The sequence below is a fragment of the Camelus bactrianus genome, chromosome 10 (genome assembly GCF_048773025.1).
Source record: "Camelus bactrianus isolate YW-2024 breed Bactrian camel chromosome 10, ASM4877302v1, whole genome shotgun sequence".
Taxonomy (NCBI): domain Eukaryota; kingdom Metazoa; phylum Chordata; class Mammalia; order Artiodactyla; family Camelidae; genus Camelus; species Camelus bactrianus.
This window is the reverse complement of record NC_133548.1, coordinates 26168866-26196702: the sequence shown is the minus strand read 5'-3', so window position 1 is coordinate 26196702 and position 27837 is coordinate 26168866. Positions and strand designations below refer to the sequence as shown.

General features: G+C 34.9%; 2 protein-coding genes across 6 annotated transcripts in view; one reads left to right on the top strand and one right to left on the bottom strand.

Annotated features, from left to right (window-relative positions):
* The window catches only part of DCDC1 (doublecortin domain containing 1), a 393336-nt gene extending 387232 nt beyond the window's left edge, over positions 1-6104 (bottom strand). For both annotated transcript variants that reach the window (XM_074372209.1, XM_074372210.1), the window contains exon 1: positions 5976-6104. The gene's annotated coding sequence lies outside the window, so the exon portion shown is untranslated. The remainder of the gene's footprint in view (positions 1-5975) is intronic.
* The window catches only part of DNAJC24 (DnaJ heat shock protein family (Hsp40) member C24), a 47395-nt gene continuing 25640 nt past the window's right edge, over positions 6083-27837 (top strand). Inside the window, exons 1-2 of one of the 4 annotated variants that reach the window (XM_045523730.2) lie at positions 6083-6191; positions 6970-7113. In XM_045523730.2, coding sequence (XP_045379686.1) covers positions 7003-7113 — 111 coding nt within the window. In that variant the 5' untranslated portion in view covers positions 6083-6191; positions 6970-7002. Of the gene's footprint in view, positions 6192-6969; positions 7114-27837 lie in introns of those variants that run through there. The other 3 variants (XM_010964731.3, XM_074372213.1, XM_045523731.2) reach the window with 3 other exon arrangements.

The window sequence follows — 27837 nt, the reverse complement described above, 5'->3', positions numbered from 1 at the left end:
TGTATATTTTTTAAGTTGTGTGATTTCATTATTTTGGCATCTAATCCATCATTGAAGAAAACTCTTTAGCATATAAGAATTATTTTTCATCAGTCTTGAAATAATTAAACTGATAGTTGCAAGAAGCTGAAATGCTAAATGTGTTTATGACTAGTAAACTGACACAAGCGGTAAAAATAGTACCATAGAAACTCTGATGCTAAGTGAAGAATGTATTCTTGATTTTTACCCTCAAATCTCTGTGGATTTGAACTGTTGAAGCTGTAATGCTTCACTCAAATAATGCTATCATTACACAAAAGGTACATTCAACGATTAAAATTGATCATGATAACATTAAACTGCATAATAACATGAACCATTTTGAAATATTTAAAGATATTAACCAACACTAAAATGTTTCATAATATTACTTCAAATAATTTTGGAGGGGAAAACAAATCATTTCTTTAAATGAGCCCTCCAAATTCTACATGTCTCTATCAATGCTACCTTTCTATATGAGGTACTTAGTACTTAAAAAATCAACGATAATGCCACTAGCCTAGTTTTAAAAACAAACAAAAACCCCAGGAATGTTTTGTGGGTTATAGAGTTCAGTTGCATTTTATTTTAGAAAAAAATATGAGAGTAACAAAGATAATAGTGTTACTAATTATGTTTTACATTTTGCTAGCGGTGAATTAAGTTATTAATTTATTTCCTAGAGCAAAACATCAGAATCTTAGTAATGAAGTCAAACTTCTTTTAAATATGTAGATCTAGTCATATCTATTGGAATATACACAAATTTAAGAACCTAAGTGTAATGGCATGTTCAGCCAGGTGCCATGGTTGACATACAGGAGTAAAATCCATGCTGACTTCAAAAGGTTCCATAACACTCTAGAAATAGCTTCATTATACACTCTAATTGACTTAAACAGACTTCATATCAACTGTTTAACACATTTTAACCCACAAATTAACACCCCTTGATCATTTCAAATTAACCTTTCTTCTGTGAGTCAATTACATGACAAAAATAAAATAAACTTAAAAATTTCAGGTTTAAAAAACTAAAATGGAGAAGAGAGGATGCTTTAAAAAACAGAGCATATAGATGCATTTCACTGCATGGTTAGAAGAGATCATTACAAGGTTTCAAATTTCAAGGAAAATTCAAAGCTCACAGAAAAGGCAGAGTGGTCATAAGACAAAGGGGTAAAGAAGTAAATGAGGAAATAATAAGCTGGTATTTATTATGACTACTAAAGAGAAACAGAAGGATTATATCCAGTGTCTTTAATAGATTCATGAAACAATTAAAACATCAGATGTGAAAAAGCTAGGAAGGCAGGAACAAAGATTCCAGGTAAGATAGAGACCTTTATGAAGTCTGAAACAAGCTTGAAATAACACTGACACAACTGAAGTCAAACACACAAGAAAAACACAGCAATAGGTGTGATGACGGTGAAAAGTATTTACCTCGCTGTCTCTCCTACTTAGTGCACCACCTTGCTTAAACTCAGTGAATGTTCACTGATGATTACTGCTGAAAGAAAAAAGACAGAATAGATCAAGGGAAGACAACCAGCGAAGGGAAAAAACACAAAATTGAAAAACCACTTCTAAAAGATGAACTAGGATTGCTCAGTGGAGCTGATTCGCAATACTGTCCAAAGATTTATAACAATCCGTCAAAAAAAGAAAAAAAGGAATTTTCTCTAGTTCTGGCCATTCATCTCTCTTCTCCGTCAAAATCATTATTTAAAACTTAACACTTCCATATATCTTCCTGTATTAGCCTCATTTTGATTCAAGGAATTCAATCATTCAAGTAATCTGCCTTATTCTATTCATATAACTACAAGTTATTAACTGTTACAGAACCTGTATTATTTTCTGGCAAAGCACTTGGCACAGTTATTTCAGTTGCTTGTGTGTCTACTCAGATAAACTATAAGATTTTGAGAGGACTATAGCCAACTCAGTCTTGCATGTCTTGCAACAGAATATGGGACAACTGGTAGACAATAAATACTTGTTGATAGAATAAATAAGTAAATGAGGGCTATATATGTTCTATGTCATTGTGGGTTTTGTTTTTTTTTCAACCTCATCACTAGCTAATAGATTCTAAGTTGTTCTAGGGGCAATCATCTAATTTCAGAATATAGCCATAATATTCTCTGGTACTTAAAATTATATACAGCTTAGTTCACTGATATGAAAATCCCAAAAGATTCAGAGATAAATCAGATCAAGGAAATTAAATGAAATCAGTAGAAAGAGCCAAGAAAATATAATCCCAGGGTAAGAAATAATTAACAGAAGTAGGCTGTATATATTGCACATATGTATCAATAAGAAGCGCAATTTACTAATGATCGCAAGGTAGGAATCTGTTAATATGTAGTGAACATTAGTAAGTTTATGAGCAGGCAAGTACTAAAGTGATAAATTGAATAAGAATGTGATTTTTTTTCTATCACTACAACCAAGGGTCTCAAATCTCTGCTATATTTATATCTACATCTACATCTATATCTAACTTTAGACATAGTATCTGATGAATCATCTTAAAATCAAATATTTAATGGATGCCTACTTTGCTTATGTTAGAATCTGATGACACAGGAATTACAAGGTTTTTGCCCATGTTTTTAATTTATCTAAGCTCAACAAACATTTGGGTTTGGTTTCATTTTTTCTAATTCAATAGTCTGTGGCTTTCATTTGCTCTGTTTAGAAATTCCTAAAATACTACCATAAGTTCTTACTGTTCTAATATCAAAACTGAGCAACAAACATTTCATTATTAATAATAACAACAATAGCTAATCTTCACTGAGTACTTACTACTTTCAGACACCGTTATCTCATTTAATCCTCACAACAAATCTATGAAGGAGATACTATTATTATCTCTATTTTATAGAGGAAGAAACCAAGGCACAGAGATTAACTTAAAGTATTCACATAACTAGTAAGAGGCAGAACCTGGATTCAAACCTACGTGTTTGACTCCAGCATCCATGCTCTTAACCATTATGCTAACATAGTTTATATTTCTGCTACATTAGTTTTCTATAAATGAGTAAATTACCTTCTTAAAATAAAATAGTGAGAAACAAGCCTATACACTCACATCATTAGAAGTCCAGAGAATGCAGCAAGAAAGCTGGTGCTTAGTTTCTCTGAGACGTGTTCCTGCCCCCAGACAGCTTATGATACAATTAGGAAATTACAACAGGCATCTGAAGTGTGTAACAATACCTTGTGGGATCAGATGAGTACAAATGGGGAGTACACCCAGGACTGCTATGAAAGTTGAGAGAAGGGAGTAATTTCTAAGAACCTGGCCATCATAAAAGACTTGATGGAAGAGATAGGTCTTAAAGGAGAAATAAAACTGACAGGATGAGGAAAAGAGCTATGGTATCATAAGCAAGAAGGACAAAATTATGGATGAAGTACCAAGAAAATATCCAATTATTTAAAGGTTTTATGTATGAAGATAATAGGTGATGAGGTTGGAAAACTAGGATCATACTGGGGAGGTAACTGAATGCCAGATTAAGGAGGTAAGTCTTTATCCTCTAGACCTGCCCTGTTCAGTAAAGCAGTCCTTAGTTAGATGTGGCTATTGAGCACTTTAAATGTGGCTAGTCCAAATTGAGGTGAGCTGTATACATAAAATACAGACAAGCTTTTGAATACTTAGCATGAAAAAAGAATGTAAAATATCTCATTAATAATTTTTATATTGATTACATTTTGAAATGATCCATACTCTCTGGATATACTGGGTTAAATAAATATATTATTAAAATCCATTTCACCTGTTTCTTTTTACTCCTAACGTGGCTACTAGGAAATTTAAAATCACATATGTAGTTTGCGTTTGTGGTTTACAATGTATTTCTACTGGACAGCAGTGCTCTAGAAAATGAGAAAATAAAGGAACATTAATGAGGAAGGATTCATGTAAAAAGTGCTTAAAGAAGTTTATTCTGATATAAATAGAGACAAATTCAGATTGTAAGACAACTGATCTGTCTTTTCAATAAGCCAATGACAGAAAAAGGGGGGAAAAAAACCAAGGTAGTAGTCGAGAATTGGGACTGCTATAGCTTAAAAGATATTTAAGAGATAGACCAACCAAGTACCATGTGTAGACTTTGAATGCTGATTCAAGCAAACTGACCATAAAAAGACATTTCTTAGACAACTAGGGAAATATAATTAAGGACTAAATTGGATAACATCAATGAATTGTTGATCATTTTGATGGAATAATGACACTATGGAGATGAAAGAAAAAGTTGCAAACTAAAGTACGCTTTAGGGATGCAAACTAAAGTATGCTTTAGGGATGAAAACTAAAGTATGTTGGTATGAAATGACAGAACCCTTGGGATTTGCTGGGGGCAAAAAAAAAGTGTTACCTCCTTCTAAATCCAAACAAACAAACAAATAAATACAAATATAGAAATAAATTGAGAAAATTGAGGTACAGTGATTAGAGTTTTCTGAATTTTGCCCAAAAAAGGAAAAAAAGAGGTAACACAATACCTTAATGGAATCGTTAATCAAAATAAAGTGCTTTGGCTATAAAAACTGGAGGATCTGAGCATAACTATCCATAAAAAGGAGTATGCAGGGAAAGGAAAAAGGAAAGTTTGAGAGCTAGAAAAGTTCAAAGGGGTGCCATTCTGATAGTACTGTAGAGGAAGGTTTTCAGAATAATACTTAATTTTTTGGTTTTAGGTATCCTTAGGGCCACACATAAGGTATGTTGGAATCAGGACCGAAAATCAGATCCTCTGAGTGTGATGCTTTTGTGTCTGCTATTAAACCTGACAAAATCCTATGGAGAATCTAATCCATATTTTTCCTTTTAGATTTTCAAAATTTCCTGTATCATTCAGTTATTTTTTATAGTTCAGACCACTATTAAATAATTTACCATATCAAAATATCTTATTTAATGTGCTTAGGGTTTGTCTTGACTGCTTCTCAAATTGAGATTTGGTGGAAGAAAGATTAAAAAAAAAGAAGAAAGCAACTCTAAGTGGTAACAACATCAAAACTACCTTAACATTTCCAAGTGAAACCCATATTATGCTGCCGAGAAATGAGATGCATTTTTCACCTCTATGTACAATGCAAGCAAAAGTGGTCAATATAAGGTAAGCAGAACAGAGATTTGACAACAGAAAGGAGCAACAGGACGAATGAAAAGGAGAAGGAAGATGACAAAAGCTAACAACAACAAAAAACTAAGTGCCCATTTGGAGTGCCCAGGAACTGCCTCAAAGCGAGCATTTTATTCTGCTTTTTCTGTAAGGTTGAAAGCAAGCATAGCTGCCCTGAGAATATATAGACTTGCTAAGACTTGATGTTCTGCTTCTATCTAGTTAGCTATTTGGCCTTGATCCTTGGTTTGTTTTCTCATCTACAAAATGGGAATAATAACATCTGCCTTACTTGCTTCACTGGATTGAAGAGAAAGTGAAGAGAGGTTGTAAATGTGAAAGGACTTTGAAAAGTTTTCATTCTTTAAGGCAGTTAAGATCTAAAAGAAATAATTAAGTTGAACATCTTTTCCAGGAAAACTGTTAAAACTGAAGTAGAAAAACTTTACTCAGCATAGGTTTTAGTTCTCTTAGCATGTGACCATTCGAAGGGAAGTGTAGGGACAAGGGAGAAATCAGGTCTCCTCATCTGTCTCACCTTCTTCTCCCCATCCCAGTATTCACCCCACCCCCACCCCCATCCCGCGCCAGAGTAGTACGTTCGTCAACCACAAAAGGATTGGGAGCAGCGCTGCGAAGGGAAGCCGGAGGAAGCTTTGAAGGGAGGCCGAGGAAGCCCGGGGGGGTGGGGTGCTCGCTGAGGAAGAGGAAAGGAGCGTGGGTCGGGGAGCCACCACAGGAGCGAGTTAGAACGAGGCGAAGGATCCCTTTTTCCACAGCTTGGGCACTTACTGCTGGCAAACTCCTTGGAAGCGGCGACTGGTTACCATAACGACCGCGTCCAAGAGGGCGGAGTGGCGCGGCGCTTCCGATAGGTGCCTCAGCCACAGCGGCTCGACTAGAAACGTGATTACGTCAGAGCAGTGACTTCCGGCGGAAGCTGAAGCCGGCTCCGAGGTTTGGCAGAGGATGAGCAAGGAGTTGACGCCGATGGCTCTTCGAAGTTTGGTAAGTATGATATCGAGTGAAGCCAGGAGAGGGTACCCGCCTGTAGCTGGGCGACAGAGCCGACTGTGAATACAGTGGGCTTCCGGGTCCCAATTTTGAGGAAGCCCCGGCTGTCTCGTTAAGTTGTCGGCTGTAGGAAGAGGTTGCCTGGGTCCAGAGCTCCGGGCGAGGTCTTCCGTCGCCTGGAGGGCTGGCGTGTCGTCCAGTGAACAGTTTCAGGAGCTCTTTCTTTGGGAGGCCTGAGTGCCTCTCCAATGTTCAGGAGACTCTTGCTACCAGCTGACTGGCTGTTTCGCTTGTTATTCTTTTAAGGTAATTTGAAAGAAAAGTGAATTGGAAAAATTAAGAGGGAGTGCTCCCAGATTCACTTTAATTCTTTGATATTTTGCTTTGCTTTTAAAAAATATTTATTCATTTTGTAAACATATATACAACTCTTGTAGTGTGTTTAGTGAGTACTTAACTGTGTTCTGTTTTTCGCAGAAATACCTTTCTTAGAGGATCATCCACTGTCGGGTTCATTATTGAATTCTATTTTTAAATACTGATGTGTATTCATTAACATGTAAGCATATATCATGAAACATCTAACAGGTTTTCTATACTTGTCTATATAATTGTACAGGATATTCCTGGGGCGTTCTAAATGAAAATATATGCTTCAGGTTTGCAGTGTAATCATGAATTGCTCAATTAAATACCAAATAGTAAAGCAGTTACTGGTTATTTCTTAGATACACGCAGACTGTAATGAGTTGTCATCAATATTTCTATTTAGCTGATCTAAGAAGGCCCACTTCTTGTTCGATGGATGATGGCATTTGAGCAGATACCAAAAAAGGATTGGTACCGTATTCTGGGGGCAGATCCAACTGCAAGCGTGTCAGACCTAAAACAAAAATATCAAAAACTCATATTAATGGTAAGACTTTTCTTTCAGATTCCAAATTTTGGGGGGAAAATCAGTTTTTTTATGTGATCAGAAATTTGGGTTTCCATAAAATGAGTATATGATATCAAAGCAGGACTCAAAGTATTACTTTGGTTAATTGAAAGTTTTAGTAATATTGTTTAAAAAAAATTGATTTGAGGTGGGATAGCTTGGTGGTTTGGATCACAAATGAGTCATGCTGATTGAGTTACAATCTTGATTCTACCACTAACCTTGAGAAGTTGGACAAATTATTTTCCCCTATATGTTCCTCATGGATTATTAAATGAAATAATCCATGTAAGACGCTTAGAAGTGTGTCATGTAATAAGCGACACTAACATCCAGTAGACACGAGGTGTTACACACTTGAAATTTGGCTAGTCTGAAATGAGATGTGCTGTTAGTGTAAAGTACACATTATATTTTGAAGACTTAGTACAAAAAAAGAATATAAAATAATCTAAAATTTTCATGTTGATTAAATATTGAAATGATAATATTTTGTATATATTAACTTTTTGTATAATTTATACATAATATATACATAAATTTGCATATATAGTAAATATAATTATCAAAAAATGATTTCATGTGCTTTTTACTTTAACATTACATATGAAGTTTGCATTTATAGTTTGCATTGTGTTTCTGTTGAATAATACTAATTTAGGCCAGTTGAACACTGTCCTTCATCTGACTCCATTCTTTTGTGAAATGAATTGTGGTACTTAGTAATAAATAATATCTTTCTAAACTATTGTATTAATTTTTTTCAACTTACGTTGTGAGGTTTCTTAAGTCACTGTCAGTAACTATAATGGCCTCCAGTTAACTCAGTTTACAAAAGGAGTAGAGGACCATTATTTATATAGCATTAATTGTTTCTCTCGTTTTTATCAAATAGATCTATGAGATTTTGCCATTACTTAGGGTTTATTGTGAGAGACAGCAAATGTTTCACTTTCAAAAATATATTAATATCCCTGCTTTAGGTAAGAAGTTGAGCTAAATGATGTAAACTTTCTTTTGTCTCAGAATTTTAAAAATTTTTGTCAGTAAAATCAAGTAGACTTTTGAAAATTTTTCTAATACTGTATCATCCTTGTGGCTCCGTTAACTGGGAGATTAGGCTAGAAGAGTAGTTTGGGTCTAGATCATTGCAGGACATTGTAGGCCATGTTGACCTTTACTTTTACAAGAATCCATTTGCACTTGATATGGTGACATCTGTCAAACATCAAAGTACATGAACTATTTTGCATACCCTTTCATAATGTATTGGAGAGTTCCAGTTGCTCTACATCTCACCAACATTTGATGCTGTTAGTTTCTTTCACTTTTATTTGTTAGGGGTTTTTAAATTTTGCCTCCATTGACATTTTGGGCAGGATAATTCTTTGTTATTTGGGACTGTCCTGTGCATTGTAGGATGTTTAGCAGCATTCTACATGCCAGTAATAACTAAAAATGCCTCCTGGAGGTAAAAATTGGAAACCTCCCTGCCTCATTGAGAACCACTGTGCAATTCTGTGTTTATAGTGATATTTCATGGTAGTTTTATTTTGTATTTCTCTGATGACTAATGATGTTAGCCTCATTTTAAATGTGATTTTAGTCATTTATATTTTTTTCTTTTATGAAGTCTGTTATTTTAAAAATTAAATATAGTCTTGATATATGTATATATTGTGTATTTTCTCCTACTCTGTGGCTTGCTAGGTCATTTTCTTAATGGTGATTTTGATGAGCAGAAGTTTTGTTTTGGTGAAATACAATTTTTGTTTATGCTTAGTGCTTTCTGTGTCTTCTTTAAGAAGATCATGAAGGTATTCTCCTGTGTTTTCTCCTAGAAGGTTATAATTTACTTTTACCTTTAGACCTGTGATTTTTGTGTGTGGTGTGATACAGGAAGTCATGTTTTTATTTTTCCCTCAATATGGATATCCAGTTGTTCATCATTTATTGAAAAGATTTTTCTCTGTCCATTGGATTGTCTTGGCAATATAGGTCTATTTATGGACTCTATTCTGTTTGATATATTTGTTTAGCCTTTTATTAATACCTCTGTCTTGATTACAATAGATTTATAAGCAGTTTTTAAGTCATAAAGTTTCTCTAATTTTGTTCTTTTCAAATTTATTTTAGTTATTTTAGATTGTTTCCATGTACATAGAATCTTAGAATTAGCTTGCAAATTTCTGTTTTTAAAATCCTGCTTGAATTTTAATTGTGATTATACTGAATATATATCCACTTTAGCAGAATGGGCTTTTAACAATATTGAGTCTTCTAATCCATGAATACACTATATCTCTCCATTACTTAAGTCATCTTTAATTTCTCAGAATTTTTTAGAACATTCAATGTAGTGTTATACATCTCTCTTTGGGTTTATTTCTAATTTTTTGACATTTTTGATTCCCTGGTAAATTTTTTTCCTTTTAATTTTATTTCCTCAGTTATTTATTGATAGTATATAGACCTGTAGTTTATTTTTATATACTGATCTTGTATCCCACAATCTTGGTAATTTGCTTCTCAGTTGTCTTATAGCTGTTTTTGTAGATTCCTTAGAATTTTCCACCAACACACTTATGCCATTTGCAAATAAAGAAAGCTTTAATTCTTTGTAATCTGTATGCATTTTATTTATTTTTCTTTCCTTAATGCACAAGTTACGTGTTTCTATTATAATGTTCAGTTAAAGTGGTGAGAGGAAATATCCTTGCCTTGTTCCTGGCTTTAGGGAGGAAACTTTCAATATTTTACTACTAAATATAATGTTAGTGTTTTTTAAGGTGCCCTTTATCAGATTGGGGAAATTTTTCCTATTCCTAGCTGCTGAGAGTAATTACCATGAATAAGTATTAAATTGTTAGTTTTTTTTACATTTATTGAAGTTTGCATGTATTAATTTTCCTTCTTTAATCTGTTCATGTACTGAATTACATTGATTTTTCTTATGTTAAATTTATTTTGCATTCCTGGGATAAACAAATCTCACTTGTTGATAAAATACTATGGTTTTTATATATTGCAGGATTCTAGTTGCTGTTATCTTGTTAAGGATTTTTATGTCTAGATTCATACTGTATACTGGTGTAATTTTGTTTTCTTGTATGTCTGTGTCTAAATTTAGCATCATGGTTATGCTGGCTCTGTAAAATATTTGGGAAATGATTCCATCTTCTCTCTTTTCTGAAAAAGTTTGTGTAAGATCGCTGTTATTTCTTATTTAAGTGTTTAATAGAATTTACTAGGGAAGTCATCTGGGCCTGAGGTTTACCTTGTGGGAAGTGTTTGCAATTATGAATTTAATTATTTTTAGAGGCTATGGGGCTATTCAAATGTTACATTTCCTGTTTCATCAGTATAGGTGAGTTGTATTTTTTAAGAATTTGTCCATTTTATTTAAGAAGTCTAATTTACTGTCATAATGTTCATACTATTTCCTTATTATCCTTTTATTGCTGTAAGATGTGTGGTTTTGTCTTCTCTTTCATTCTTTATATTGGTAATTTGTGTTTTCTATTTATTTTTTCCTGATGAGTCTTGCTAGAAGTTTAAATCTTTGTCAAGAATTGACTTTTACTTTGTTGATATTTTTATATTGTTTGTTTACTTCTCTTCACTTGATTTCTGCTTTTAATTTTATGATATCCTTCCTTCTACTTCCTTGCTTTTCTTTCCTAGCTTATTAATGTAGAAACATGCATTATTGATTATACCCTTGTCATCTTTTTCTTGCATACTTACATAGTCACTTAAAGCTATAAATTTTTCTCTAAGCCAGAAGCACTGCTTTAGCCACATTCCACAAATTTTTATATGTATTTTCATTATTCAGTTCAAAATAGTTAAAATTTTCTCCTGTAATAGTTTTTTTTGGCATGTGAGTTACTAGGAAGCAAATTGTTTAATTTCTAAATATTAGAAGTATTCAGATCTTTCTATTATTGAGTTTTAATTTAATTCTGTTGTGGTTAGAGGATATACTTGGTATAATTTCATTCTTCTATATTTATTAAAACTTTTTTATGGCCCAAGATATGGTCTATCTTAGTGAATGTTTCCATGCACTTGAATAATATGTATTCTGCTGTTGTTGGATATAGTGTTTTATAAATGTCTATTAGGTCAAGTTGATAGTGTTGTTCAAGTATTTTATATCCTTACTGATTTTTGTCATCTACTTGTTTTATCAGTTTCTGAGAGAAGGATGTTAATGTCTTCAGCTGTGATTGTGGATTTGTCTATTTTTCTCTTTAATTCTATTAATATTTATTTATTTTGGGATCTTTTCTTAAATTAGGTGCATATGTTTTTTATTTTTATGTCTTCATGAATTTGAACCTTTCATTATAAAATCCCCCTCTGTATATCTCATAGTACTGTTCTTGAGGTCTACTTTGGTATTTCTCTGGTCACACTAGCTTTCTTATACTTATGTTTATATGATTTATCTTTTCCCACCTTCTCACTTCCAGTCAGTCTCTTTTATGTTTAAAGGATGTTTTCTTGTATGTAATGGGTAATTGGAACCTTAAAAAAAATTTCAGTCTGTCCATCTCTGCCTTTTTATGGGGATGTTTATTCTATTTACATTTTCCCTTCAAATTAGTGAAATGTAATTGACATAATATTGGGTAAGTTTAAGGCATACAACATGACAATTTGATACACATATGTATTGTGAAATAGTTAATACAATAAGCATAGTTAGCACATCCATCACCTCACATTGTTACCTGTGTGTGGGTTTGTGTATGTATGTGTGTGTGTGTGTGTGTGTGTTTGTGTGTGTGTGTGTGTGTGTGTGTGTGTGTGTGTTGTGAGAAGATTTAAGATCTCTTAGCTACTTTCAAGTATGCAATACAGTATTGTTAACTAGTCACAATGCTGTACACTAGATCCTCAGAACTTATTTCTCTTCTAACTGGGACTTTGACCAACACCTAATTTCTCCCACTCCCTAGTTAATTTCCATTTGAAATAATTATTTACAGTGTTTAGGTTTAAATCTATAATGTTTTTGGTTTTGATTGTGTCTTGTTTGCTCTTTGTTCCTCTGTTTTGCTTTTCTTTTCATCTTTTTGGGTGAGTCAGTTATTTTTTGGTATTTTATTTTCTCTGTTGAATTTTTAGTTATGTTTCTATGTATGTTTTTTAGTAATTGTTCAAAAGATTGTAATGTGCATCTTTAAGTTATCAAGTTTACCTTCAAAAAATATTATTACTTCACAGTGTAAGAATCTCGTAACAGTACACTTCCATTTACCACCCTCTTTTCCTTTTCTTATTTTCATGTTTTATCTCTATGTATTCTACAAACACCATAGTATAGTGTTATTGTTTTATTTTAAATATTACTACTCAATTGTTTCTGTTGAGAAGTCAGCTATAATTCTTGTCCTCATTTCCTTCTTTTCAGTGTCTTTTTTTCCTTTGGTTGCTTTCAAGATTTTTTTCTTTATCTTTTGATTGTAGTGGTTTCTCCCCTGTGTGCCTAAAATGTGGTTACATTATACTTACCCTGTCTAGGGTTACTGAGCTTCTTGTATTTTTGGTTGATGTCTTTCTGTCAGTGGGTTTGGAATGTTTTCAGCCATTATGCCCCTGGTAACCATAAGTTTGTTTTCTATGTCTGAGTCTGTTTCTGTTTATAAATAAGTTCATTGCCTCATTTTTCTTTTTAAAGTTCCACGTATAAGTGATATCCTATATGGTATTTTCTTTCTCTTTCTGGCTTACTTCACTTAGATGTTTGCAGTTTTAGCCAGCTGGGCAGATGGTTCTGATGCATAGCCAAGTGTAGGACCTCTGTCCTGTGTGCCTGCAAATGTGAGGAACTGAAGTCTTGGTGAAGGAGGATAAAAGTGAGAAAAGACGGAAAAAGACACTTAAAAGGAGGAATGATTGGCCTATCTTCAGATAAGCTATGCTGTGCTGGCTTCTTGTGGAGAGATGGACTGTGGAGGTGGGGCCAGTAGATACTATGGAAAGGAGGGTTGCGAAGGGGGAAAGACACTATTGCTGGGCATTCCAAGGGTGAAATCTCTTCCTCCAGGCAGACACACTTTGCTAAATGATAAATTTAATTGCTCAGCCCTACATGTAATACAGCAGCATTTGACATAGTTTATCACACTCTCTGGTGTATTTTCTTCAGTTGTGTCCTAGGGCATGATATATTTCTGATGTACCTCCTACTAAAACCATTTCTGGAAAGTAATCGACACTCATTAAGTATTTGTTCATTGAGTGAACTATATGAGTGTAATCACCTTTATGTTTTAATTGTTCTGTCGACAATTTTATCTTTGTAGTTTTAACTTCTATGAACTCTGCTCGATTTGCTGAATTTCCTTTGTGTGTGTGTGTGTGTGTGTGTGTGTGTGTGTGTGTGTGTGTGTGTGTGTGTTTGTTTGTGGCCTACTATTACTGTTTTCGGGATAGAATGTCTTTATCTTTCTAAGGTTAATAATTTTTAAGTTGTCTTTTTTTCTCCCTTTGAGTTCTTTTTGTTCGTTTGGTTTTGGGTTTTTCCTTCCATTTGTTACAGAAGCTATTTTCATATATTTGATGATCCTTGGTCATCTGTTCATATTTAAGAATAAAATGTTACAAGCTTATTCAGAGGCCCCTTTGCATGACTGGGGGGCTTTCATCAGGTAGGATTAATCATTTTGTTGGATGACCCCAAATATGCAGTGTCTGAATCCATTTCCCAGCTGGGAATTCTCAAATATCCTGCCTGGGAAGATGGGAACTTGGACTTGTACTGCTTCCTGTATCAACTTTCCTTTTTCCTTCTGTTTTCAGTGCACATTGCATTCTGCCCCTCAAAATGGTGTCCTAAAATCTAAAACTTTCTCTGGTCTATCTCTACACAGCAAGCCTGATTTTCTGCTGTGGCAGGAGCGAATGGATGCCTGCATAGTAGATGGTTCTGTGATGAGGACAGCTGGACCTCTATTTCTTTGGAAGTCTCAACCAATCTTCCTGTTTAGTCCTGCCTCTCAGCCCCACTCTCGGAGGTACTTAGTGCCTTCAGTTCCTCAGTTTTTCTGGCCTGTGAATGAATGAATTCTCATCTTGTTGTCTCTTGGTCCAGGCTTAGGTTTCTGTTTTCTTAAGTAAACTGGATTGGTTACCACTGATTGATCAGTTTTCTGTCTTCTCAAATTTTGATGTCTTATCTGCTGTTTCTTTTCTTTCATTAATATTTATACTGAATAAATTTATGACTTTGCCTTTTAAATTTATTATTATTCCTGTGCTGTTAATTTAGTGAAGTTTTGGGAGGGAGCAGGGATAAATATGTGTATGAATTTGCCATTTAGTAGAAGTTCTGCGTTATTCTCATTTGCTTTTAGAGGCCACTTTCCTTGGCCGTATGCCGTATGCTCTCTTTCCATGGTCCAGTGTGCCCCATTCCCTACCTCACCTGATTAACTCTTGTTCATTGTTTCAAAACTATCTTAGTTGTAATCCCTTCCTCCCCTGCTCCCTGCCATGCCTCCCTTCCTCTGCTCCCTGCCATGCCTCCCTTCCTCGTGGGAACCTTCCCCTAGTAGAAGTGTTTATTTAATGTTATTTAGAAGTGTTTGTTTAGTGTTACTTCTCTAGGTCAAGAGAGGTATAGCAGGCAGGTAAGGAGAATACCGGTAACTAAAAGTGTGATTAAAGGTTTTTTTCCTGCTTTTCTTTTTAGAGATAGAAGAGACGAGCATGTTTAACTTTTATGAGAAGTAGAGAGAAAGCTTGGGATTGAAATTATAGGAGAGAGAGTAACTGACAAATGGCAGAAGGGGGTGAGATCTAAAGCATAGGTGGAAGGATTAGCTTTAGATAAGAGAAGGGATGAGCCTGTCTCTGTTGTTACAGGAGAGTAAAGTTGGATCTAAGAACTGGTTCACTTACTAGTTTGGTGGCAGGAAGGTGATGAGCTCTCATTGGTGGTTTCTTTTTTTTTCTCTGTAAAGATGAAAAGTTATCTGTTGAGAAAGGAAATCAAATAGCAAATTATGGTAGAGATAATTCTAGCTAGTGTTATTCTGGGAAGGCTCCCTTTAGGTAACTGAGTGGACTGATAGCAGCAAGAAGTACCAGCCAACTGCAAACTGCAGAAAGCAACCAGACCTATAGGAGGTACCATAACAATCAGCCAAGCATCTTGGCCTCCTGTAGCCTGGGTTGCAGTGTCTTTAGTCCGTATTTAAAGCTTAGCATGATAACTTATATTTAGCATTGTGGCCATGGGTTAAATTATGTTCAGTATATTCTGTTTAAGAAGGCACGAAAGTATGTGATAGTAAGTATATAATTGGTCACGTGTGTTGTACTTTATACTAGTTTGTACTTCATAGTTCATAAATGCAGTCACATCTTATTTGGTTTTACCCTCTCAGTAGTCCTGTAAGGAAGGTAATAGTATCCCCATATTTGCAGTTGAGAAAACTAAGGCTTAGTTATAGTTAAGTGGTTTGTCTCAAACACACAATTAGGGAGGCCTAAAATCTAGGCTTGATCACATATCCTCTGCCTCTAGAATCTCTCCCATTATATTAGACCAGAATTGCCATCCTGAAGGGTTTACAGTTGTTTAAAGGCATAATTTTCAGTTTTCTGGATTTCAGTGAAATACCTCTTTCATATACGGTTAATGAAGTATTACGGAAGGTCGGACATAATTACTACTCTCTGTTTTAATTTTGAAGTGATCTAGATTATATATGGCTTACAGAGCAAGATTTATTTTCCTTATTCTTTTTGTGTAAGTTTAGAATTTCTAATAGAATTGAGATGGAGAAAATTATAAGGGAAAACTACTACTTACTATGTTTATCAGAATTTTTTTCAAAATCAGACTTTTAAAGTTCATAATCTTGCTTTCCAATTTGAATTACCATATTTTCTCAGTCTTTTTTCAACAATGTTACAGAACAGTTGAAAATAAAATTACATTTGACAAATACCATTCTGTATCTAATTTTATAAAAAGGCACATTTATTATATGTATTTCTCCAAGTTCAGAAGTCTTTGAATTTAACACCTCCTACATAATTAGTTGTTGGGAAAAAATATTGCTAAATCGTAGGCTGCTAAGTTTACAATACATGTTGATTTAGTAAATACTGTTTCCTTATTTCAATTTTTGTAAGCGTAGTACTTATTCAAGGTCCTAATTCTGAAAAAATTCTTATTAACTAATTGAGATATTTTAGAATGCTTTAAAGGTACATGTAAATGTAAAGCACAGGGTGACTTTGAAAGACATTTACTTGACATGCTGTTTAGTCTGTTGCCTAATAAAATTGCTGTATAAAAAAAGGTTAATTGAATCAGCATTCCTAGCAGTGTTTTATTAGTAGGGTCTTGACTTCTTAATAAAAGCACATTGCTCTTCTTTTCTCCCAATGAGTCAATTTTTGAAGTATTTTTTAGTTTTCTACTAACACAAGTTAAGTGATAATTCATTGCTTTAAAATGGTTTAGGGTCAAGAATGATTATATTATTCCTATATTTTTTGCAGTTATACATGTGAAAATTGTTGTTTACTGAGGATAAAGCTTCCCCCCAAAAGCTTTGTCAAATTGAAAATTGGGGGTCTTTTCCCATTGATGCTGATAATATTACAGGATACCTTTCAGCTGCAGAAGAATTATTGTGTTGGAAAATTATATGCTGCTGTTACAGTATGTTCCATAATCTTAAAGAAAATCCATGTAATTTGAGGCTGAAGTGTGCAGGGTGCTCTTATTCCTAACATTGGAAGGGTATAGAATACCACTTAACACTTATATGGGCATTAAGATGTTCTCTTTTGATTATAAGTGGTTATATATATAGACTAGCATTAAGCTCATTATGTAGTACATTTTAGCATCTTGAAAAAGAAAGTAGAAAGGGTACCTGTGCTATAGGGAAGGAAATTACCACAGCAGAAAAGAAGGGAGCTAAGAACAATTCTTTTCTGAGGGTGATAGAACTATCCTATATCTTGTTTTGGTGAATGTTACTTAACTATATACAATTATTAAAATTAATCAGACCATACACTTGAAATGAGTAGTATGTAAATTATTCCTCAATGAAAAAGGAAACAAAATGAATCTTTAAAGGTGTGAGGTGGAAAAATCCCTTATAATGGATTAAATTTCTCATGGAATATTTCTGAAACACAGTCTTTCTTTTGAATAATGTCATAGGCCACAAGTTGAATCATTGAAATGAGCAGAAAATTGTTAAAATTTTCTATTTCTAATTTTTGACTGTTTCCTTAAGATGAAGGTTTTGATTTTACAGTTAAGAGATTAGCTAACTTAAGGTAAGCCTTTACTTCTGTAGAGTGAAGTGAATCATCAAAAAGTTCTTTTGATCTAAAAAAAACTTAGTGAAAAAAATTTTTGGATGAAAAAATTCAGCTTGGATGAGTTTTGAAAACTGAATTGATTAGATTTTCAGTCATGAAACATTTCGTTTTGTATTATTTAAGGCTCTTTTTTGCAAGCAGTAAAAACTACCTCCTGCCAAGTGCAAAGATGGCTATTAGAAGAATTTTGTGGGTCTCACAGACACTGTATAATCACGACCATATCAAGAACAGAACATTTTCATCATCCTGGGAAGTTCTGTTATGCTCCTTCTTCCCACTGCAGCTGTGGATCTGCTTTCACTGTCACTGTAGACTTCTTTAGGTACTACTTCAAGCTCTAAAAATTTCTTGTGGTTTTATTTGACCTCTAATGAACCAAATTGGTTATGATTTTTAAGGAGAGGTGAGTTTATCTCTGTACCTATTCCTTATCATAACATATTACATACTTTCCACAAAAATGTTTTGTAAGAAGTCTAGTTAGCACATTTTGGGTATAAGTGAGTTGTTTGGGTTTTCTATGATTTAAAAATAGTAACTATCATCTTGCAAAATATCCATAAAACAATGCCATCCAAGATAGGAAACACCATTAAAATTTCCCTTCAAGTCTATCATGGATTTCAGCTCTTTAATCCCCTTTTACTCCTATATTTTCAAATTCACTTGATAATAACTGTAATAATTTATATTATACACAGGCTTGAATTATTTTCTGTCACAAATAAAATTAATGCTGTTGTGCCCATGTTTTCTACTAATTAAAGATCAAATAGATTCTTAAACTCAGTAATGGAATATAAAGCCCCTCTATTAAGCTTTGTGAGATATTGACTATAAATTGAGCACTATTCTTGGTGCAGTGTATGGGATAAGACAGCCTGGAAAACGTTTTTTTTTTCTGAAGCAGTTTGAACTAGCCATTACCTTTTGACTGTCTCAAATGTTTAAGAATACAAAATAACAAATCTTACAATCCCTGAAGCTAATCCAAGATATTTTGTTTGAAAATTATATTTTAAAATTAGTTAAATGCATGGATTTAGATCTATTTATGAGGGGCGAAAGAGTCCTTGAGTTTGTCTTTAGTTATTCGTTCATCCACTCACTCAACATTTATTAGGATTAGTATCTACTGTATTTCTAGGCACTATTCTAGATGCTATGGATATAACAGAGTTTATTGTTAGGAGGAAGACACAGATGTTTAAATAATATTAATTGTAATCAATGCTGTGATGTATACAGTACAGGTATACGCTGGAGATATTTTGAGTTTGGTTTCAGACCACTGTGATAAAGCAAATATCTCGATAAAATGAGTCACGTGTATTTTTTGGTTTCCTGGTTCATATAAAAGTTATGTTTACACTATATTGTAGTCCGTTTAATGTGCAGTAGCATTATGTCTTGAAAAACAATGCACATACCTTAATTAAAAATACTTTTTATTGCTAAAAATGCTAATAACCATCATCAGAGCCTTCAGCCAGTAGAGGATCTTGCCTCAGTGTTGATGGCTACTGACTGGTCAGGATGGTGGTTGCAGAAGTATGGAGTGGATGTAGCAATTTCTTAAAATAAGACAACAGTGAAGTTTGCTGCATGGATTGACTCTGTTTCACAAATGATTCTTTGTAGCACATAGTGCTGTTTGATATCATTTTATCCACAGTAGAACATCTTTCAAAATTGAAATCGGTTCTTTCAAATCCTCTACTGCTTTATCAACTAAGTTTATGTAATGTTCTAAATCCTTTGTTTTCATTTCACCAGTCTTCACAGCATCTTCACCAAGAATAGATTCCATCTCAAAAAACTATTCTTTGCTCATCCATAAGAAGCAGTTCTACATCTGTTTTGTCACGAGATTGCAGCAGTTCAGTCACATCTTCAGGTTCCATTTCTAATTCTAGTTCTCTTGCTATTTGTACCACATCTGAAGTTGCTTCCTCCACTGAAATCTTGAATTCCTCAGAGTCATCCATGAGGGCTGGAATCAACTTCCAAACTCCTATTAATGTTAATATTTTGACCTCTTTCCGTGAATCATGAATGTTCTTAATGGCATCTAGTGTGGTAAATCCTCTCCAGAAAGTTTTCAATTTACTTTGCCCGGATCCATTAGAGGAATCACTATCTAGGGCAGTTATATATAGTCTTATTGAAACATGCTTCTTAAATAATAAGACTTGAAATTCAAAATTACTCCCTGATCCATGGGCTGCATAATGGATGTTGTGTTAGCAGGCATGGAAAAGAGCATTAATATTATTGTCCATCCCCATCAGAACTCTTGGGTGACCAGCTGCATTGTCAATTGGGTGGTAATATTTTGAAAGGGATCTTTTTTTTTATTTGATGAGCACTAGGTCTTAACAGTGATCTTAAAACATTTGGTAAACCATGTTGTCAACAGACGTTCTGTCATCCAACCTTCCTTGTTCCATTTATAGAGTACAGGCAGAGTAGATGTACTGTAATTCTTAAGGGCCCGAGGATTTTCAAAACGGAAAGTAAGCGTTGGCTTCAGCTTAAAGTTACCAGCTGTCTTAAGTCCCTAACAAAAGAATCAGCTTGTCCTTTTAAGTTTTGAAGTCAGGCATTGACTTAGCTATGCATGTCCTTGATGGCACCTTCTGCCAGAAGAAGGCTATTTGTTTGTCTACACTGAAAATCTGCTTTTTTCAATTAATAAAGCAGCCATCTTCATTAATTATCTGAGCTAGACCTTTTGGATAGCTTGTTACAGCTTCTGCATCAGCATTTGCTACATCAGCTTGCACTTTTATGTTACGAGATGGCTTTTTTCTTTAAATCTCATGAACCAACCTCTGCTAACTTCAAACTTTTCTTCTGCAGCTGCCCCACCTCTTTCAGCCTTCATAGAATTACAGAGAGTTAAGGCCCTGCTCTGGATTAGGTTTGGTTTCGGGGAATATTGTCGCTGGTTGGATCTTCTGTCCAGACCACTCAGACTTTCTCCATGTCAGCAATAAGGCTGTTTTGCTTTCTTATCATTCATGTCCTCACTGAAGTAGCTCTTTTAGTTTCCTTCAAGAACTTTTCCTTTGAATTCATTCACATGTTGACTGACTGGTGCCAGAGGCCTAGCTTTCAGCTTATTTGGATTTTGACATGCCTTCCTTACTAAGCTTAATCATTTCCAGCTCATGATTTAAAGTGAGAGGCGTGTGACTCTTCCTTTTACTTCAACACTTAGAGTCCATTGTTTGGTTATTAATTGGCCCAATTTCAGTATTGTGTCTCAGGGAATAGAGAAGCCCAAAGAGAGGGGGAGAGACGGGGACCAGCTGGTCAGTGGAGCAGAACACACACAACATTATTAAGTTAGCTATCTTACATGGGTGTGGTTTGTGGCACTTCAAAACAATTACAATAGTATCATCAAAGATCACTGATCACAGATCACTATGACAGATATAATAATGATGAAAAAGTTTGAAATGTTGAGAGAATTACCAAAATGTGACACAGAGACACAAAGAGAGCAACTGCTGCTGGAAAAATGGCACTGAGACTTGTTCAATGTAGGGTTACCACAAACCTTTAATTTGTAAAAAACATAATATCTGCAAAGTACAGCAAAATAGAGCACAAATAAAATGATACATGCCTGTATATAAATTCTAAAATGTGATTGCATGGTGAAGTCTGTATAGCATTGTGATTAAGAATCCTGGCTTTGTATCACTTTGCCATGCCTTTGAGTCTCACTGTGCCATTATGATTTGTGTGACTCAAGAGGAGTGACAACCTCTCTGAGCCTCAATTCCTTCATTTACAAAAATTGAGAGAAAGGTTTTTCTTATTCTTTTCTTTTTCATAAAGATTAAATGAAATAATGTGAAGTATTTACCCAGTGTCTTGCATGCAGTTCCTTACTATAATTTATCACCATCACCAGAAATTATGTACAAGATGCAGCTAGCAAGCCATGCAGGACCATATAAAAAGACTGCATAATGATCATGCAAATTTAAATATCAGTGTTCAGCCAAACAAAAGTTAAAAATGGTCAGATTACGTTTTGGATGTGTGCTCTTTGTCATGTGTTCATTCCTGTATATGTTACGCATTTATGTATACTTATATATCGCTGTATAGAGTTGTAGTCATGAAAATTCAAGTACTATACTTAATGGAAAATTGAAAGATTTTCAAGAGTAGTTTTGATTAAATTGCATTTTCATATTGCCTTTGGACCTTGACATCTATGAAAACACTTCTGTAAGTGTTCAGTTAAATAACTTAGTGCTGTGTTGTGAAGTTAGTGCTATTGCCAGATTGCAGACACAGGAGAGCAGGGTTACACAGCAGATTGCACAGTAGTTTGTGGAAGAGAAATGCTCCCCCTGTCCTAGGTTGCTATATTGTAAGGAAAGAAGGACAAGGGCCAGTAAGTGTGGGAACATAACCTGCTCACACTGGCCTCAGTCCCTCGTCCTAATGTAACAGTGTGGGTCTCTCCTGCACAGCTAGGTGTTAGACTCAATTTTAGCTTTCATGTTTTCCGTTCCAGTAACCTGTTCTTTCTTCCTCTAGTCAGTCCCTCCCTGATGTGTGTAACCACCTTAAGTCAAACAGGATTATCAAAATGAAAGTTCATTTCCAGGGTACTTTCCAGAATAGGTGAAATACCCTTGGAGCAAAAGCGCCCCCCACCCTTTGTCCTTGATCTGTTTTCCTTTCAGTTTTGGCCTGGAATTCCTTACTGTCTGCTTTTAAGTGTTTTTAAATGTATATACTTATACTGATATTTTAGTTGTTTTCAGTGGGAAGGTTGGTTTGAATAACTGAGCCCCACCACTGTTGTAAACAAGTCCTCTTGTTCTTCCCATTCCTTCCCAATCAAGTGGAAGGGAGTCCACTTCCCATTAAGATACAACTCAGTGACTCCTTCCTGAAGTTTTCACTTGCAGCTAGTCAGAAAGTCTCCCCTTACATGTTCCACTGATACACTGTAATTCTGTTATCCCACTGACCACATTCTGTCTTTACTGTAATTACTTAGGCCTATAGCTGCCTCTCAGCTAGAGGTAAAGTCCTTGGAGGCAGGAATCCTGTCTGTTATTTTTCTATCCTTGGAAGCCCCAACTTTGTGTACTATATATAATACACTCTCTCTGCGTGCATTGGTTGATTGCACTGGGTTTTGCTCAAGTAGAATGGAAGGGTTAAGAAGGGAGTTGGCTCCCATTATTTTGGCCTCTGTGTGGGTTGCAGTACTGTTCTCCCTTTTTTGTTATTTCTTATGGGTTCAGTGATAATGTTAGATAGTCCTTGACCCATGTGAACTGATGACAAAATAGAGCCACAGCACGGGAAGTGATTTGACCTGTGACAGTCTTTGAGCTGATGTTTTGTCTACACCTGTCCTCAGGCTGTCCAGCTGTTACATTTCATTTTTAATAATTCAGCCAAGAGTGTGGAACCTCTATCACTTCAGGTTTTCAGTAATCTGAGGACATATTTTTGAGAACTTTGAATAGTGTTGAGAGGAGAATAGTGAGGTCAGGAAGAATAAATGTATGCTAGTTAAAGGACAGTATGTGAAAAACAAAATAGGGAATGTAAGTGTATAGTTTTCAGTTTATTAAGATAAAGAACACTTTTCTTATGAAGGAAGAATTAATAGTCATTAAAATTAAAAGACTAAGTTTTTTAAAAACCTCAGTTACCCATTTTAATATATCTTTTAGTTTGGACATGACTGCTTCATAATCACAGTGGCTCTTACATACTATCTTGTAATTTAAAATATTATTTAACAATAATGTGACAAATTATTCTACAATCCTAATATTAGGCTTTTAGTAAGTCAGTGTTTAGATGAGCTTCAGATGGTGAAGTACTCTCTACTGGAGCAGTTGTATTGTTGTGTAATAAGAAAGGACAGAAAAACTGGTTATTTAATCATGTTTTGTTTTAGCCATGATCTTTTCAGATACATTAAGCAAATTTAGAATTTACTCTTATAATAGACTTTCTGCATAACTCCCTAAAACTCTGTGACTATTTAGATATCCCTGTTCTGTAAGTGCCGTCTTACACACATACTGTAAGAATGTACCACTAAAGAATCTGAAATAAATTACATATTAAAAGATACCTGTTGGTTGGTTGTTTTGTGTTAAAATGCATGAAGGTCCTGGAAATGTAAACGTTAAGTCACTCATGGTTCTGCCATTTGATTGACTGATCCCTCTGAGAGTGAAGTAAAGTAAATGTTATAACTTGAATTATTGTTGAAAGGTTGTTCCTTTTCCAAGTTAAGTAAATGGCCACTAAAATCACTAAAAATCTGAAGAAGTTTCTTGAATTATTTTTCCTTCCCTCTTTTGATAAGGTTATAAAAAGTTGATAGTAATAATGTAATATTAATAAGGCCTACACCTAATATTTATTTAAACCCAGAAAAAGATTAGAAAGGGGTTCTGTTTACCAGGTGCTTAAATATTTAAGTTGTAAGTTAAGCTAACATAATATTAAATAAAATCTGATCTGTTATCTTATCTGGAAAAATATATTTTCATGACAAATACACCTAGAAAGCCAGGATCAAATTTAGAGTTCTTTGAGTCCTTGGAGTTCTGTGCCAGAATGCAGCAGGGCAGAGAAATTCACACTTGTCCTACCTCCCCGCTCTTCCTACCCCCACTGCAGGCGTCACTACAGGCTAAGCTTCTTCTGACTTGAGGCTGTTTGTGCAGGGAATTCCTGTGTTCTAAGCCCCTAAGAGAAAAGGGTAGGGCATGGCTGGAAGAGGGACATAGATTCCTCATGGGCAGATCCTCTTAACTAAGGACTTCATGGGGGATGGCAGGAGAGAAAGGGCAGAGAGAGCTTTCAAAGGCGATGGAGTGTGAAATGTAGTATGTATTTATATTATTATACAGTTGTTGTAGTTAAGTTCTGTAAAGTTGCTGCAAACACAAAATTAGCAAATATGTAAACACTTCTCATAGGGGAAATACAAAGTTAGTTTCCTCTGAGCTTCTGGTCACGTTTTCAGCAATGTAACCTTGTCTTATGTGTACTTCTGTTTAAAGACACTTTTTTTTAAAATATGTATTGTTGATTCATTAACATTGAACTCAGGGCCAGCAGCTCTGTAACTCATGCCTGAAGGAAGAAGCTTCACTAAAATATGTAATTTCCCTCATAAGGCATGTCCCAGATTTCTGGTGCATGGGAGCAGTAGATAGCACTTAATGCTCTATGCTTGAGAATCATTTTAAATAGCAAAATTACAGCAAAAAACATAAAATGTGAAAAATGTGGAACTAAATAGACTGCAAAAAGGACACTTATTTACATGCGGTATGAGAACTAAAACATGAAGGCCTGGTTTGATTCCAGTTAGGGACGTGCATGTCAGATGATTCAAATTCTTCACCACTCTGCATGTCTCTGAATGACTGCAAAAGCATCACAATTTTGGGGTTACAAATAAATTTTGGGGTTACAAATAAATTTTAGCAAGCAGGTGAATTTACAAATGTAGAATCCGTGAACAGTGAGAATCTCTTGTGTTTGTATTATATTTATGTTGAAGGGCTTACTGTGGCCTCCCTGTCATGCCACACCCCATTTTAAAAATACTTAAATTGTATTCAGAATATGTTCCCTCACATTATATCACTTGATTTTTACAAAACACTGTGAGATGTATAAAAGACAGATAATTTTATTCATTAAGTATTTATTGACTGTCCTATATGTGCCAGGCACTGTACTAGGTGCTACAGATATAATTAGTGGTAATATGATGGACAAAGGTCCTCACTTTTGTGAGTAGCTTATAGATTAGCAAGATTTCTTTCCATTTTTCAGGTGAGGAAATTTTGTACCATTAAATAACTTTTATTATAAATGACTAGTGATAACGAAGCCAGAATAAGAATTCAGTTTTTCATATTTTATGATCAGTCCTGCTCCAGTTACTCTTTTCTCCTCTCTGTCTTACATTCTCCCTTTCCATTTGCTTTTCCCACTCATCCAGTAAAATGTCTTTCAAAAATATTCTCCTTTGGCCTTCACTACGCTGGCTGTCACTCCACTCTTCCACCTAGCCAGACATTACTTGACTACCATGTATTTGCTTTTCAGCCCACTCTTTCACCACTGCCCTTCTTCTGAATGGTGCCTCCTAAAGTAGCCAGTGTCTCTTACTTGCCATATTTAGTGGATTGACTGTGACATTTGCTGCTGTCACAGATCTTGCCTGTCTTGGAACTTTCTTCCTTGGGTTTCTCTGGAGCCTGTTTCCTGATTACTGCTTTCTAGTATCTTTTCCTTTATCTGATGTAAATGTTACTGTCCTTCAAAGTTTTATCTCTGTCTTTCTTCACTTATTACCAAATCAGGGACTCTTAATCTGAGGCCCAGGTATTTTTGGAGGTTTTGATCCCTCAATTGTATGCAAAATAGTGTGTGGATTTTTTTCTCCTCTCCCCAGCCTTTTTATCAGATTCATGGAGGAGTTGAGAACACAAAAAAAGTTGAGGACTGCTCTCTGTGTATTCCTGTAGCTTTACCTGCTTCACAGGTGACTTCCAAGTTTATGTCCCCAGGTTCCCACCTTTCCCCTTGTCTGCCTCCTCCTGCCTTCATCCTCAGCATCCTTAGCATAGTTCCTTAGGAATATTATAGTAGTGTAGTAGTTTCCTTATTGCAGGTCCCCCTACCTCTCCTCTCCACCCATTCCATTCCACCATCAGGTTAGATTTTTTGTCTTTGAAACAAGTAAGCAGGGAAAAGTCCATGTTTCTTAGCATGAAGTTCCTTTATGGTCTGAATCTAGTCTGCCTTGTCAGCTTCACTTCTCATTACTTTGCTACTCAGTGGTTCTTTTGCTCATTCCCAGCGTAGCTTACAGTTCTGCTTTTCATAACTCTCATGTCCATTACTTAGTACGTTCTTGTTTTATATTTGCTGTTTCTCCACGGAATGCCTTTCCCCTCCCACTCTTCCACAGTTCCTCCACAGGCCAACTCCTGTTCATCCTTCAAAACCCAGTCAGCTGTCTTTATTTAGAAATCTTCCCAGTTTATTCTAAGTTAACAGCTTTTTCATGCTGTCATCTTTTCTTAGCACGTCATCCTTCCCATTGTATTATAATTAATTATTTACCTTTCTACACTCCCCCCACTAGATTATGAGTCCCTCAAGGACAGAAATCCTGCTTTGCTCATCATGAATCCTCATTGGCTTGTTAGGAAGCTGGTAATGAGTCTTTTTTGAATGTATAAATACTTTTGGACTACAGTCTTGTACATGGATTATATTTTCTCTACCTGAATTAGAAAACCTTAAAAATGTTCAGACATCTTTAAAAAAAGGTCATGTTTCAACTGTTAACTATTGCATAAAACAATAACGTGAAGTGTTGATTGCTTCTTTAGGCAATATTTTACTAAGCATTAGGTGGCAGTAGTGTGTTGTACTTGACTTTACCTTTATAATTGTTCTTTTCAACTGGTCATAATTTTAATGTAGTGTCAAAAAGTAAAGGACACAGTTGTAGTGCATTTATACCTAACTTTTTGTAACATGATCTTGTTTTAAACTAGTAGACATCCTACAAAAAATGAAACAAAACCTCAGCCATGTCAGTCAGTGTGTCTCTCTCTAGCCTACCTCCACTGTACTGTATTCAGATTCATCAGAGCATTACTACTGCCCCATCTTAATAGCACTTCCTCACCAACTCTTTAATGGCTGCTTCATAATAATAGTGATTTTCAATAAGGAAAACCAAAAATTATCTCAGAGGATGTGTGTGTTCTCAGTGTCCTAAGAAGCTTACTTAGGCATTTATCTCAAAAATAGTATATTATGTTCATTGAATTTAACTACAGTTATTAAATGCTTTCTTTTTCTCTTTCACTCATCCATTTTTATCTGACTAAGGTCACTTCTTTTGTTTATCAAGTTTTGTTTTAGGCAAATTTCTCTCACCATTAGGTGGTTAAAATTAAGAAGAATTGCCACCACCTCTTCAGTCTTTATGCATTTAACCCTACCATTCATATATTGAACACTTCTGTGTGAAAATGTGTATGTGACCACCCTTGTTTAGCAAGAATAACGTTAGTTCAGCATCCTTAATTACACAAAAATCATGTTTCCCTGAATCCAGAGTGTAGATGAAATTAGCGTACAATATTTTGTACAGTTAATCTTGGAATTCTCTGTGCAGCTCGTGTTGAGCATGTAATCAGTGACTTGTTTGATATGATTTTGGGAGTCAGGTGAGAGTCTTTATACTTAAATTGGATATAATGCAACCCATTGCTTAAGATTTAA